Raw genomic sequence first — 16,315 nt, forward strand, 5'->3', positions numbered from 1 at the left:
TTTATAATTTGTCACATTAACTATATTAAAGGACAATAATTATATTAAAGGTTATACAATAGCATTCTTATAAAAGGATTAATATTTTATATTTATTATTACTTCCAATATTGTTATTACTCTTCTTTTTTAAGCAAAGAGAGATTTTATGTTTGGATTTTAATCCCTAAAATTTATTTTTTTTAAGTTTATAATTCGGTACAATGGTTTCACCCTTTTCAGCAATTTATATAAAGGTATTTTTGTTTTCTTTAATAAGAACATTTCATGTAAATCATAAGATTTTGGTAAAATAATTTCCTGCTACACATAGTCTCTTATAAATCTCGTATAAAATAAAAGTTTTATTTTTATTTGCTAATAAAGCCATTCTTATATGAGCGAGTTTGAGTTTTCCACACCTAATCGTCTTGGTTATAGTTCTATGATCGTTTTTTATATATAATTTTTTATGAGTGTGTTTCTTACATTTCAATGACCTAGTCATAACAAGTGAACCTAGTCACAATTAAGTGGTCAATCTATAGTATAATTTTTTGTCTAAACAAGTCTTTTGTACCTATGTAGATATAATAACAATACCGTTTTGGTTAAATCTCTTGTGCAATTTTCTGTATGAGTATGTATCTCACACTGATGTGGATCTTACACCTATGCTTGAACCCTTTGTACAATGTTTTATATGGCCACACCTCCCACAACCATGTAGACGCTACTAGACACTCTTGTGGTTGAATCTTTCATACATTTTTCTATATAGCCTAATGAGTGCATAATTTTGTCCTTATTTGATCTTTAATTCTAAATTTTTGACTGAATTTTGGTGATTAAAAAATTTATTTATTCAGGATTTGTGATATTTGGATTTATTGAGTTTGTGAGATAAGAAAGGACTTAAAAAGTAATTTTAGTAACATAAAATATTTTTGGATATTCTAATGTTTGTTTTTTTTATTCTAACGTTTGTTGATGCAGTTGAAGTTAAATTTAGTTCATTAAAGGTGTAGAATTGAAAGTTCCAAGTTGCAACAAAATAAGGCTAAAATTAGTAAATTTTGAAAAGAAATATACAAGGAGTTGAATGCACCCATATTTTTTACATATACACTCCCTTTTTCAACAATGGGCCAAACAATCAGAATCAGACCAATAATAACTTGACGTATGTCCATCATCTTCATTCTCTCACCACAAACCAAAAACCCTAGGCACCTTCGAACCACCATGGAAACCACCCATTGAAGACCTTCGCAACGCTACCAGACCAGAACCAATAACACCATTATCACGCTTGAATAACCTCACTATTATTCAACCACATCACGTGTCAACATCCATGGTTCAACCACTAAGCATATGCAACAGACCACCACGAGCAGCAACAACTGATTGACAAAGAAGAGCTGATTTTGAGAGAAAGAGGGATTTGCCATGTGGCAATCCCTTATTGGTCAGTCAACAAGTCAAATATTCAAAATTAGTCAAAGCGTGGTCACAATTCAAAGTTGGTCAAACAAGAGGGACTAAAATGAAAATATTGATATATTTATATTTTCTTGCAAATTTGGACTATAGGATTGCAAAAGGGCTTATTTGGAAAATTAATGTAAATATTATTTGGTGATAATTTATCAGATATCTTTAAGTAATTAATTTATTTAATTATATAAAAAATTATCAACTAACTATATATGTCAAATAGTTTTAAAATTGGCTATATCTCTCCAAATATTTTTAGATATTCATAACAACTATAAAAATAAATTATATTTATGATTATTTTAAAGATATTTGAGAGATTTTAACAACGGAAAATTTTAATCCAAGTCCAATATAAAGAAACCAATGAAAACCAGAAACAAGACAAGTTTAGAACTTTAGAGTTTAGAAACCCTTTGGGAGGTCTAATTTCTTCCTCTCTCCACTCTCTTTTCTTCTATTTTCATGTTACTTTTGCATTCCATGGAGGGCTAAGCTTTTAGGGTTGGTTTTTATTTTTCTATGTCTTTTATCTCTGAATCACATGAAAAGTAACGTTTTTTACATTGTAGCAAGTTAGCACAATGTTAAATCTACATAACATATCAATCATATGAGTTTCAAGGTTTTTAATTTTAATTGAGAATGTACTTTGATTAAATTTAGAAACTTTCATATGATTGAATGAGTTTTTGCCAATAATTGATAATGTACTTTGATTTAAGGTGAATTAATAAAAAATGTATTTTGGTTAATTAGTTTTTTAGTTGATATAAGAGAGAAAAAAATAGATATGATTAGGCATAGTAATATTTAATTGAGAATGTACTTTGATTAAATTTACTATGATTAATCTACAAAATTCTTGCGTTTAATTGAGAATATACTTTGGTTAATAGTAAAAACGACAACAAATTAATTAAGAATTTACATCGATTAATTTAAAAATCTAAGACAATAATTAATTGAATGATACTTCTTAGATACCAATGAAGAATCTATTTTAAAAGCAGTGAAATCAATCTAATTTCTTTATAATTGATTTCATATATTTTTATCTCTTACCAATATTATTTCTTATTTTTATTTGATTAACTCTTTTTGTATAGTTTTTTATAAAAATCAATTTGTCAAAAATCAATTTCATGTTCGTTGGAAGACGACTTAGAGTTGACTTTACCCTTTCTATTTTAGTAGCTACCATCTTAGCAATACCGAATTTGCTATAGTTTATTAGTATTAATTTGATTGCGTCAACAACAACGTTATCACATGTCTTTCACACCCACGTGGGTCCAGACATAGCCCTATAGTCAAATCTTGGGTGCAATTTCATGAGTATGTCTCTCACATCCATATGGACTCATTCACACCTCTATAATTGAACATCTAGTGTATTTTTCTTTATGTACATAACTCCTACAACAATTTAAGTTAGCCATATTGTTATCGTAAAATCTCTAGTACAATCTTTTATATAAACACAATTTTTGAAACAATATGGATGCAACCACATTCTTATGGTCCAATCACAAGTGCAATTTTAATTATGAAATGTCTCCCAAATTTATGTAAAAGAAAACACACCCTTGAGGTTCAACTCGTTTTGAAATTTTATGTGAGTACATCTTCCACACTAATGTAGTTGTAATAACAACATTTTGTTCAAACATTTAGAACAAAAATGTGGATGCAACTACACCTCTCTAGTTCAATATTTTCTATGAGTGTTACACCTATGTGAAAGCAGTCACAGTCCTATGTTTGAATATATATATATATATATATATATATATATATATATATATATATATATATATATATAATCCAGGTTTTTTTTATGAGTATGTCTCTTGCACTCATGTGTACGTACTCATAAACTTTTAATTGAAACTTTGGTACAACATTTCCCACATATATGTAGATGAAACCACATATGGTAAAATCTCTTGTACATTTTTTGTATGATTGCATCTCTTACACTAATATAAACACATACATAGTTTTTAGATCAAATTTCTAATATAATGTTCTATTAGTTCCTTCTACACTACTGTGAACAAAACCACAACCATGCAGTTGAATCCTCAGTTTAATTTTCATTATAAGTGTGTCTTTTAAACTCATGTGGATACATTCACACTTTTATAGTTGAATCTTTAATGTAATTTTCTATATAATTGAAACTCCCACAATTATATGGTTATAGTCACACCCTTGTGGTTGAATCTTTAATGCAATTTTATATTAGTTGAACCTCTATTGTATTTTTTTATAAGCATAACACCTACAACTATGTCGAGGCGGCCACATCTTTATGGTTAAACCTCTAATGCAACTTTTCTTAAATGGGTGCAACTCTTACAATCATATCAGCACAACATACTCTTATGGTTAAATATCTTATGTAACTTTTTGCATTACCACATCTCCAAAAAATTTTGCAAATGCATCCATGTGTCTCAGGTTAAACATTTAGCACAATTTTACATGGTTGAGAAAAATAAATTGAGAGAGCTTTATCACTCCACTCATATGTTTTGCTATTTATATTGATAGAGTTTTGATATAATGAGTATAGGGAGAACAAAGATAAACTAGAGTCCTAGGTACAAAGATAGGTGCAACACATGGTAACTTTTTAATACAACTACTTCCTACCTACATATAATGCATATTCATCACATATTTGAACGTATAATCACATGTTCAAAACATGTCATATAGTAAATAATACAACTACCAGTGATCGTAGTGTCAGGATATGGGTTTGTAACTCTCACACATAGCTTACCAATAACCGTTCCACTTCCTCTACTCCCCAAGAGTCTTATAGGCGAAGCTCGCAAGTTCCATTTCAAATTACTCTCCTCCTGAGCCCCAACGAAGTTCACCTCCGGTACAACTACACAAAGTTACTTTCCCTACTGCTCCCTAGGAGTCTTACGAGCGAAGACCTCTCCCCTCTACTCCTTAGAAGTCTTTTGGGTAGAGTGAACACTCACGCTTACCACTAGAGACTGATAGAGGGTACCTTTCGCTAAGTCACCACACACAAACATGTCAAAAATCTCCCCTTGTCCATGAAACTCATAAAATCATGAAAAATATTATTTCATCAAAATATCATCTTTCTTAAAAAAACACCCATTGAAAAGCTAATCAATTATCAATTTCTCCAAATCTCAACATATTTAAATAAAAACTCTTTTAAATCTCAAAAGATAATAATCACAACAAATATAACCACTGTTTAACGCAACTCATCATGCACACATACACACTTTAACCCAGATCAGAGAAAGATTAACCTTTGTGTATCTTTCACCTTTATATATTGATCTACAATCCATTATACATGGCACAAAAGGTCATCACCATAGAATTTGTTAATTTCTTCTTGATATCATATAATGACTCAACCTCTTAAAGATCTTTAATTCTTCAATAGCAAATTGGACTTCGCTCATAAAATACACCATATTGTGATTTGTTTGTTTAATAAAAGCAAGCCAAGTCATAGAGGTATTGAATATCACTTACAAAATATTTTGAGTCTTTATCCAAAAAGAGTTATGTGTTTTAAATGATCTAGGAGTATTTAATAATTTGAGTTCCATATATTTCCACGATAATTAATACAATTGAAAATTAGTTATTTTCCATTGCCCAACTTGATTAGATGGTACATGACTCCCATCTTCTTCAAGGTACTTGGGGAAACCTTGGCCATGTAATCAAAGTTTAGTTGAGGTTGACCAAGAGAGTTAACTTTTTCCATTTAGTTTTTCAAAGGTAATAGTAAGAGTTCCAGAGAAAAATACAACAAGTCTAGGCATTTTTGTTGGCAAAGAAGAAAAATGCGAAAAGACATTAATGAAGAACCCTAAGGTGACCTTCATGCACACCAAAATGGAGAACTAGTGGTTAGAAAGGAGACAAGGAGGTCTAGTGAGTGTTGCCAAGGAGGAACAATGTCGCTCTAGAGAGAGAAAGGTGGCATATGGATGAAATGCATCTAGCAGTAGTGAATAAATATTGTGCAAATGGTGACACTTAGAGCTCATTCAGCTTTTGGAACCGGTAGGGTTGGTTATCACTGGAGAAACCACTCCAAATTTTATGGTTTTTTACGAGAAGTGAGATAGTGGCTAACGGTGGATATTTCACCAAAGACTGAGACTAGAAGAGCAGGATCAACCCGCTTTGATACCAAGTTGAGATAAGTAAAAGATTGTATTAGAGAGAACTTGATCACTCCACTCATATGCTCTACTATTTATATTGATAGAGTTATGATACAATAAATATAAGAGTAAAGGTCAACTAGAGTCCTAACTAGAAAGATAGGTACATCTCACAAGTGTAACACAAAATAGCTTTCTAATACAACTACTTATGACCTACATTTAATACTTATTCTAACACGCATATATTCCACACTTATGTGAATGCCCTAATCTTGAGGCCAAATTTAGAACAACTTTTTTGTATACACCTATGTGGATGAAGTCACACCTTCATAGCCTGACCTCTTGGGCAATTTTTTGTATGAGTGTATTTTCAACACCCATGTAGACGTAATTATGTGAACTCATATGTTTTATATGAACATGTCTCACTCTTGTGGATGCAACCATAACCTTTGGTCGAACCTCTAGTGTAATATTTTATGTAAGCATATCTCTCATACCTAAATGGATGCATGGTTATCAAACTCGCGAGTTAACTCGTTAACTAAGATGATTTTACATGTCTGGTCATGCCTTGAGGGTTAACTCGCAAGCAAACTCAGTTTTCAAGCAGAATCGGTGGACTCAGACATGGAATCGTTAGGATCATTCAAACTTGCGAGTTTTCAGTGAGTTGGCGAGTTCAAAAAAGGAAAAAAATTCAAATTCAAAACATGGTCGTTTGGAGAGGAAATCTCACTAGATTAGGGCTTTCTTCTTTTGATACGAGGCTCGTTCTCTTTCGTTCTTCGCAATTGATTTCGAATATGTTGCATCAACCTCTCGCGTCTCCCTCGTTGTTCGATTTCGTTGGTCATGTGTTCGCCATGTCTCATTCTATGGTGGCCACACTCGCCTTTTACGGCCGTCTTGCCATCGTTCTTGCTTGCATGGCCCTCACATCTTACTGGAAGGTCGTTGTGCTCGTCGTCAACCACCACCCCGCCGTTGAGGTTGCAAGCATTGCGACCCTCTATTGTCGCACACTCTCACTGGTTCAAGAGTTTAGGAGCGTCATTGCAACTCTCTATTGTGTCTCACCATTTTGTTGGCATTGTTTGTGTAAGTGAACTTTATTTCATTTACTCCCCACTACACTGTTAAGTGTTTTGTTTTTTATAAAAAAAATTCGAGCATAGTACACCTGCACCGATGAATAATGTTTGTATTTGTTAATTTTGTAGTGAAAAACTTAGACCATTATGTTTGGAAATGCATCAAATTCAGTGGATACTAATCCAAGTGCATCCTCACCTGTCAAGAATAAAAGTCAAAATGCTTTGGGAAACCGATCTAATATTGGATGAAAACACGAGTTTGATATTAATGGAGATAGTAGAAAAGTTAAATGTAATTATTGCTCAAATATTATGAGTGGAGGGATATTTAGATTCAAACATCATCTTGTTGGAACTAGGGAGGATTCTGAACCTTGTGTCTCTGTTTCGGAAGAAACTAAAAATAGTTGTAGAAGCTAAGCAAACTACATTAAAGAGATGAAAGTTGAATATCATTGATGAAGAAGATGAAGAAAGTGAGAGTGTTGAAGGAGGACATAGGCTATTTGGCTTTAAAGGAAAACAAACAGGTGTTGATACTTGTAAGGGGGAGTCCAAGCAACTTAAATCAAATGATGAAAAAAGGATTCAAAGAAGAGGTTGATGCTCAAGTGGCTGAAGTCTTTTACACCAGTGTCATTTCTTTCAATATGATTAGAAATCCAGCATTTGCAAATATGTGTGAAATGATTGGTAAATATGGAGTTGACTACAAACCACCATCTTATCATGATATCAAAGAGAAGCTCTTAAAATAAGTTGTGAGCAAAACATATTTAATGCTTGAAGAATACAAAGAGGAGTGGAAGAGAACTGGTTACAACATTATGTCTGATGGTTGGACGGGCATAAAAAGACATTTTATTTGCAACTTCTTGGTGAATAGTCCTAAAGGGACGATTTTCCTTTATTCACTTGACACCTTATACATTTCAAAAATGGATGATAAAGTATTCAAGATGTTAGATGAAGTTGTTGAGTTTGTTGGAGAACAAAATGTAATTCAAGTTGTTATTGATAATGCTGCAAATTTCAAGGCAGTTGGAGATTTGTTGATGCAAAAAAGAGAACAATTGTATTGGACTCCATGTGTTACACATTCTATTGATTTGATCTTTGAAGATTTTGAAAAGAATTTGAAAGTCCATGAATTAACAATCAGGAAGGGAAGAAAGATTACCACTTACATTTATGGAAGAACAATGTTGATTTCATTGTTGAAAGAGTTCACTAAAGATAGAGACTTGATAAGACCAGGTGTGACTAGATTTGCCATGACATATTTGACCATTGGTTGTTTTCATTTATGAAGAGATTGACCGTGCAAAAGAGAATATTAGGTCCAATTTTAACAATATTAAGAATGAGGACCAACAACAGATCCAACTCTTGATGTTCTTGATCTTTATAACATTACTTTTGATGTCAATGAGAATGCACAAGTTTCATCGGAAGAAAAGTTAGATGAAGATGATGATGGAGATGATGATGTTGATGATGAAGATAATGATGTCATTAGAGGATTAGACATAGACATTTCACGTTTAAATTTATGTTTTACATTACTTGTATGAACTTATTTATTTGAAGTACTCTTAAGTCATATAATTTTATGCACTTATTTAAATTAGGATATTATTTATATAAAAAAAAATTCATGTGAAGTAAACTCGTTAAAGTTTATAATTTAAATTTATTGGGCTCTCGTGAGTTTACATAAATTAAATTTATGTAAATTCTCGAGTTATCAAGGTGGATCTAATCGTGATCCTGTGATTAAATATGCAATTTATGTCTCTCGCACTCATGTGGATATTTTGGTCAAATCTCGTATGCAATTTTCTTTATAAGCATGTCTCTCGTAACTTTGTGGAGGTCACCACAGCCGTTAATTGAACCTCTGCTGCCATTTTCACTCTTAATAATTATTGGATTACACTCTTTATGAAACCAACAATAAACATTGAGGTTCAATATTTAAAAACAAAAATCAAACACTATTTTTCATTCTTTATAAATGTGTATTAAACATTGTTTTTCAATCTTTATAAATGAATACTACAAGTCATGTATTAAATATTGTACTTCTATAAATAAATAAATAAAAATGTACTAAAAATTATACAATATGATAAAACCCATTTCCTTAAAAGCATGATGAAGGAATTAAATCATGTACTTGAAACTAATGAAAGTTATTTGATTTCGAATTTGAAGTGATATACCTACCCATCATCGAATATCTTGAAAATATTCAGATACTATTATCAACCAAAAGTGAATTAATAATTCTACCAATATAGCACATGTAAATAAAGTTTTAATTACTACCAACAGTTATGAGCTATCCAAGAAAGAAAATGAGGCTGAATCATAATATTATATACTTTAACATACATGTCCAAGGGAAGAACAACTCGTGCTTCAAACCCTCTTAATTTATAGCGCTTAATTCTAATTTGGTTCAAATAAAGATAATGATTTTTTTTAAACAACTCACACGAAGCAAATTGATCTCTACTATGTATGATGGTATTAATTTGAGCCTTAAGTTACAGGTTTCTTCATGCTTCCACATCCTTTAGCAACAACATATATAAGATCTCTTCTTGCTCAGTTCACACAATAAAAGAAACCAGATTAGGGTTTTCCCAAATCAGGCTGTGATTCTTGTTAGAATCGCAATTCATGCAATTCTCTGACCAATAAAAAATTGATATTATATTCAATTAAAAAATATTATGGGTTCAAAAGGGAACATTAATTATAATAAAAGGAACAAGATGAAATTAAGTTTAAAAACTTCACAGACCGTTTGAGGATTTAATGATAATGTATTAGTTGTGTTCATTCGAGTCAAACATTATAAAGAGTAAAAAATAAATTAGAGAAACAACATAAAAAAGAACAATACAATAAGATGACCAAAAATTGAATGAATTCAGATTATAGAACAAGAACCAACCATATGCATTTGTTAATATATAATTGATAAGCACTCAAGCATTTGCAGAACCCACCCTCAAAAGCAAGCTAGCTATTAGAGAGAGAACCAAACATTTACATACTCCACCAAGCATTCCATACAACTCCATGTGGAACTTAGGCACCAGATAACTAAGTGGAAACATAAAATTAAAAATGAAACCTGAGCTCAAAGTAACATATGCTTGCATATAATTCACGAGATATAAGTATGAGAAACAGGTTACAAGCTTTCTGCTTGTCAAATTGAGTGTGTGTGTGTGTGTGTACACATGAATAATTCAACATAAAACATTATAATATTCAACTAATCACATCCTGTTCCCACAGGTAAGTCATTATCACCAACAGAATCACTTTTCAAACATATTACATAAGAATTGGTTAAAAGCTTCAAATGATAGTATAGCAGCAGAAATCAAAGAAATTGTGAGAAATACAATTATGCTGGGAGATAAAAGTTTCGTAAATATTTACTTCACCAAATGGCCTAGATATTTAGTATGATAAGTTCAATGCATCTTGGGAAGTTGTGATACCCTACACTGTTCTGATGTAAATTATGACAGTGACAATACAGGTAACACTCTTGCATAGAATTCACAGGATTGTGGGTTGAAAATACATTCAGAAAAATTCTATCCCTTTTTCTCAATAGAAATCAACAGCAGCAATAAAATGCAATTTTTCACATGGGTTACAAATAGGAAAATATTGACTTTTAGTCCCTCAAAAAACTCACCAACATCAGCACGAGAAAATATTTCTCAACCAAGACATGTCAATTAATCATAGACAAGTATGTCTGATCCTTGCAGGAACATCATCCTTCTAAAAGTCATTCTTGCATCTTCAAGTCTCCCAGCTTTACAGAAAGCATAGATGATAGAATTCCAATCATGAGTACCTACATCAATCCTATCAACCACCTCATCCAAGAAAGCTGCCATCAACTCAGGCCGATGTTTTTCCATCAAACCTGTCATTATAGTTAAGTAACTCCATTTCAAGTCAGGAATCCTTGCCTCTCTCATGTCCTTAAACAGTGAAAACGCTGACTGAAAATCTTGGATGCACATGGATGCTTCTATCAAAGCATCATAGGTTCCCACATTCAACAGAAGACCTGAATTACTAATCTCCATCACCAATTGAGTAGCCTCAGCAGTTCTATTTTCTTTACAGTAAGCCTTCAAGATAGATATATAGACCCCAAGACCCACATAGGCCCCCAGAACATTCATCTCATCAAGAATATTATGTGCTTTATCAGATAGTCCAATACCAACACACGCATTAACAATACCATACCCTATAGACCTATCAACCACAATATTTGAACCCTCTATCTTCTGAGCTTCAACAACCAAATTAGCCAACCCCTTTAGGCATAAGAACAAGCTAATCACAAATCAGCAATTAAAAACCAACTAACATAACTTTTACAAGTTTAAAACAGCAAAAGAATACTAGAATTACAAGCAACAACTGAAAATTATGCAGAACTTTATATTTCACTATGTAAACCCAAGAAATACAGAAAATACTATCCTAGTTAACAACTTAAATAAGACTATAACACTGAAACAGACATATAATGCTAAAACCAACCAGAACATTCAAATATGCAAATTCAACTTGCTCTAACAAAGCTAACACTAAGTATTTATAGGAGTAAAACTAAAATGCAGAACTTTACTAAATACACAGAATTGTTATACTGAAACAAGACAATGCTATAAGAATTATGAATATTGACTAATCATCATCAACAGAAAAGATTAGAGGAAACAGGGTCAGAAAGATTGAACCAGAGAGAATATGCGGCCTTGGTTAACTTTTGCTGTTAAGACTGAACTAATGCAGCAGACCAAACTGGAATTCACATGCTTCTCAAATCTGGCCAGATTTTGCATCTCGGTATTAAGTTGTTGTCCCATAGTGCTCTGCTGCAGCCAATATTCATTCAGAATTTTGTCCTTGAAATTGCCTGAACCCACTGATTTCCCTCCTTACAGCAGCTGCCATTGATCCTGGAAAGAACTTTCTCAAGAATTTTCTCTGCAAATAAGCCCAAGTAGTGTTTACTGAGTCCGGGTGCTTACGTTATCAGAAAGCAGTAAACTATTCCAGTGATGTTCAAAGCTCAGCCATCTTCACAAACATCACGTTTTGACATCACACAATTGCTCAGATTTCCAGCCTCCTCAGGCAGATGAGCATAAAACAGATATTCACAGTGGCCTAAATATCCAATCTCATCAAGGATTAATAAGGCTAGCACACACGGTTCTACCACTTCATTAACACCAGAGAGGGAACTCTTAACTTTTAACCACATCTTTTCTAGATAATACCGAAGATGAACTCCTTAAAGTAGCACACGCCTAGTTTTCAACCACGCAATGTCAACGTACAAATACAATGTGTGAAAGATATTGCTGATTGAAGAGGCAGCATAATGTGATGTATACTCTTCACAGCTAATATCAAGAAACTCCTAATAATATTGATTCTTAGAGAAAAAAAAGTGTGCCAAAATTGAACCTACAATTCTTAGAGAGCATTGTATCTTAACTTAATGTACACTTACATCAGAATTATTTTTTCTTACACGTCTTCTCTTGTAGTACTTCCAAAACTCATCTTTCTGCCTGATCACTTTCACACCTGTCTTACCTTTAATTTGTGCATGCAAGGCTCTCCAATCCTTGTTTTTCCGAGCAGCTCTGGCCTCCAGAATGTCCAGAAGAGTCTGATAAAAACTGACATCCATAGTCTGTTTATTCTTGACCATCTGCTTGTGATAAAGAAATGCCCGCTTAAAATCATGAACTCTGACAAAGCCAAATATCATAGTTGAGTAAGTCACAGAATCTGGTTGTAAATTAAGAACTGCCATCTCTTTGAATATCTGTGGCAGTTTTGAGTGTTGCCCTCCCTTTGCATAAGCATTCATCAGCATATTGTATGTCATCACTGTTGGCTGCATTCCAAGCTTTCCAAACTCAGATATTATGCCTCTTGCCTCCATGTAGAGACCTTGTTTAGCAAAACCATCAACAAGAACGTTGAATGTTGTCCGTGTCGGTTCAATTTTGTCATTTTTCATCAACTTCCATATTTCCATAAGTGTTTGAGCTTCACCTGCGCGCCTAAGCACATCTAGTAAAGTATTGTAGGTTTCTACGCAAGGTTTAATACCTTCCATTTTCATGTTTTCAAATGCTATGTAAGCTTTCTCGTGCAAGCCATTAACTGAATATGCATGGATTAGTGCTGTATAAGAATGTGAGGTGGATTTTATACCAACTTCCTTCATCCTCAAGAATGCATCTGCAGCCGCCAGGTCACTCGGGGTTTTTTGCTTACCATATGCACTAATTAGACAAGTATATGATTCGGCATTTGGCTTCAAGCCAACATCTTGCATTTCCGCCATTAGCTTTTCTACAATCTTGGGTTGCATTCTTCTGCTGTATGCATGCATTAGAATGTTGAAGGTAACTACAGTAGGCTTAATCCCTTTGGCTCTCATCTCCACAAAAAGGCCTTCAGCTGCTTCTACATGGTTGTATTTACAGTATGAATCCATCAGAATGTTGTACACAATTGCGTTTGAAGAAACCCCTTTTTTCTCCATTTCGGATTGAATGACCAGAGCCACCCGCATCAGACCCTCATCACAAAAAGACTTTATTAATGCACTCAGGACTTCTTCACTCCATCTGACCCCTTTTCTGTTCATTTTTTCAAAAAATTGCCATGCATCTTTTGCACTATGGCCAAGTTTTCTCATAACGGTAACCATAATAGAGCATGTCACATGATCTGGATGAATATTCTCCGTTTCCATTGACTCATACACCTTCCAAGCATCTTCATACCTAAAATAGCAACACAATAAAATCTTACACAATACATTGTATAGTATTTCACACAAAAAATGCTGACCTAAACAAAGTAAGATAATTTGTAGTAGGAAGAGATGAAATAACTTTTTGTAAGATCAAGTCCTTGTTAAGGAATTAAATGTGTTCATTATAATTACTTAATTAGTATTTTCCTAACGTAGTACAGTTTTATGTTTGAAAGCAGTGCCTAAACAGGTGAAGTGATGTGAAACATCAGCTGCTTTTTTTGACATGTAGCTAATTAAGTTTCATAAACTTTATAGTCATTTATAAGCTTTCTTAATAGCAAAATTACCAACAAGTCATAAGACCAAGCTAGCCCAAGAGGTAAACAACAAAATTTTCCTGCCATAAAGGAAAAACTAAATTGGTAGAAGAGAAATGCGTATGATTTGCTCAAGCCCTAGAAAGTCAAATCATCAACGTCGTAACCAACCAACTAATGTTTAACATGCAATTAAAATTTTAAATTATATTCTATCAAAAACCAAATTAAAACTATATTTTCACAATTGGACACTTATAACAGAATACAGAAACATTTAGAAAACAAAGACATTTAAGTAAATATGAGCTTCTGGTTCTGCCTTAGCAGAGCAATACACAAAAATAATGGTTTCTCACCACAGAAGTAATAGAGTTTGGAAGCAAAATTATACCCCTTTTTAAGAGATTTTGAAAAGAATATAGACAACCTAAAATATCATGCCAAAACTGATGCACTAGTATCAGCACAGCAAGCGAATATGCATGTCATAAGTCACAACATTATCTTGTTTGGTCTTTGTTCAGTTTTCTAAATATCAGCATTAATTAGAATTACAGGAATGATAAGATAACAAACATGTTGCACACAATTCTTTTGTACATTTTCCTAGAGATGAGAGAAGGACAATTAAAAAAATTATAATAGACACACAACCCAAATAGTATACAAGGAAAATGTGATATATCTTATCTAAGCAAAAGACAGAGGTTTTAGAATATGATCTAAGACTGATCGTGACAGCAATGTCAAGGATTTTGGAGTCTCCACAATCACATTTAAACCACAATTGCAACCGTATATCAATGAACTCAATTAAGCTGCTCCACAGTTTAAAAAACCTCAGAAAAAGGTCCAAACATTTTTTATTTTGATTAGAATCCTTGTTACGTAAGCTAATCTTACCGGTCCTAGGAACAACAAAAGCAGCAAGGAAGAAACAAAGCAAACCATATAATTGTGCAAGAATTGTGTACCTGCCACCATACAGAAGTCCTAAAATTGTGGCATTATAAACATGAACATCTCTGAACTCCATGCTAGACGGCAAGCTTTCGAACAAACCCATCACCTCATCACCCATCCCTCCTTTTCCCAACAATGGAAACAACACAATACAGGCCCTAGGTGTAACAAGTGATGGTTCCTGCAACCTCATCCACCGAAAGAAACACACACAACACAGCAAGAGGCGCTCCTCCCCAAGTATTTCTAGAACCTCCCAACAATCTTTCTCATTGACCCTTCCTTCATACTCACCCAAAGCCTCCTCCAGAGTCAGATTTTGAGGCAAGTTCCTCGCAAGCTGAACAATTTCCCCCACAACGCCCTCAGCCTCACGCAATTCCCTACTTTGACAAGACCCCATTTCTTCAATCTCCAAACTCATTTCAGGCTCTTCATCGATGTGCCACGAGGTAAAAGGGTTCTCCTCAATGTACAATTTTTCTTCGTCTTGAGGGTCTTGGGAGGAAATCCATGCGTCACTGTCGGAGAAATTGTAGTTTGGATCATCTGGGTCATGACCTTCTTCTTCTTCTTCTTCTGTGTCTTCTTGGTGTTGTGATTGTTGGAGATGTGGGAGAGAAATGGGGGTTGTTGAAGAGTGAAGGGCATCAAATTGAGCTGCACGTAGAGAGAGAGAGGAGAAAGAGGTTTTGGATTCTAAGAGCAAGAAAGGTTTTGAAAGAGTATTAAAGAGTGAAGAGTGAAAGATGGAAGAAGAAGCAGAAGTAGAAGAAAGGGGTTTAAGGTGGATGAGGTTCAGAGACATGTTTCGTCTGTGTAAATGCAAAGGCTATCTTCCTTTACTTTACACATAAACCAGTTAGTTTGCATTTGCATTCTTTATTTTAAAAATATAAAAAACAGTTTGAGACGTTTGCACGGGTCGGGTTTTTTTTATATATATATATTAGTCTGTTAAATTAAAAAATATTTGAGTTAGTGGCTACACCAAGACCTTTATTTAAAAGAAAATAGTGTTACCTTTATTTAGTTTATATCTTTTATAAATAAGAACAATAGAAATAAAGAAAAAATATAGTAAGAAAGTCATTTATAAAGGAGACCGTAAAAAATAAAATTTATATGATATGTAAATAGTCAAATTTTTAAAATCACATGATTCGTTAAGAAAGCTATATAATTTTAATAAAAAAATATCACATAATTTATTCTCAGCATTGATTATTAATCATAAAATGTAATTTAGTCAACATTTGTTTCTCTTACAATCATATTTCTATTAGTACACTAAAGTTAGTAGTTGCTGAAACAAATATTTCATTTTCCTTTTTTATGTGCAAGTATGAAAATTAAATTATACTTCTAGCTAATTCTATGTAAATACTGATTTAAAAAAAAAATCATCAAACGACA

At 33.1% G+C, this 16,315-nt stretch overlaps 2 protein-coding genes across 3 annotated transcripts; both read right to left on the minus strand.

The window, feature by feature from the left end:
* Window positions 1-10,384: 10,384 nt before the first annotated feature.
* Window positions 10,385-11,035, minus strand: LOC114173290 (pentatricopeptide repeat-containing protein At1g69290-like). The gene has a single exon (XM_028057579.1). It carries the CDS (start codon window positions 10,996-10,998, stop codon window positions 10,540-10,542), a length of 459 nt encoding a protein of 152 aa, XP_027913380.1. The 5' UTR covers window positions 10,999-11,035; the 3' UTR covers window positions 10,385-10,539.
* On the minus strand, window positions 10,385-15,746 carry LOC114173288 (pentatricopeptide repeat-containing protein At5g50280, chloroplastic-like). Of its 2 annotated transcripts, none has more exons than XR_003602483.1 (3): window positions 14,911-15,746; window positions 11,860-13,641; window positions 10,385-11,787 (listed from the first exon to the last, which is right to left on the minus strand). XR_003602483.1 is itself a non-coding variant. In XM_028057577.1 (3 exons), the coding sequence occupies exons 1-3, from the start codon at window positions 15,705-15,707 to the stop codon at window positions 11,717-11,719; spliced, it is 2,190 nt and encodes a 729-aa protein (XP_027913378.1). In that variant the 5' UTR covers window positions 15,708-15,746; the 3' UTR covers window positions 10,385-11,716. The 2 variants fall into 2 exon arrangements, 1 of the variants encoding a protein (XP_027913378.1); XM_028057577.1 differs by having other exon boundaries at window positions 10,385-11,815; window positions 12,348-13,641.
* Between the last annotated feature and the right edge of the window lie 569 nt (window positions 15,747-16,315).

The sequence above is a fragment of the Vigna unguiculata genome, chromosome 2, assembly GCF_004118075.2.
Source record: "Vigna unguiculata cultivar IT97K-499-35 chromosome 2, ASM411807v1, whole genome shotgun sequence".
Lineage (NCBI taxonomy): Eukaryota > Viridiplantae > Streptophyta > Magnoliopsida > Fabales > Fabaceae > Vigna > Vigna unguiculata.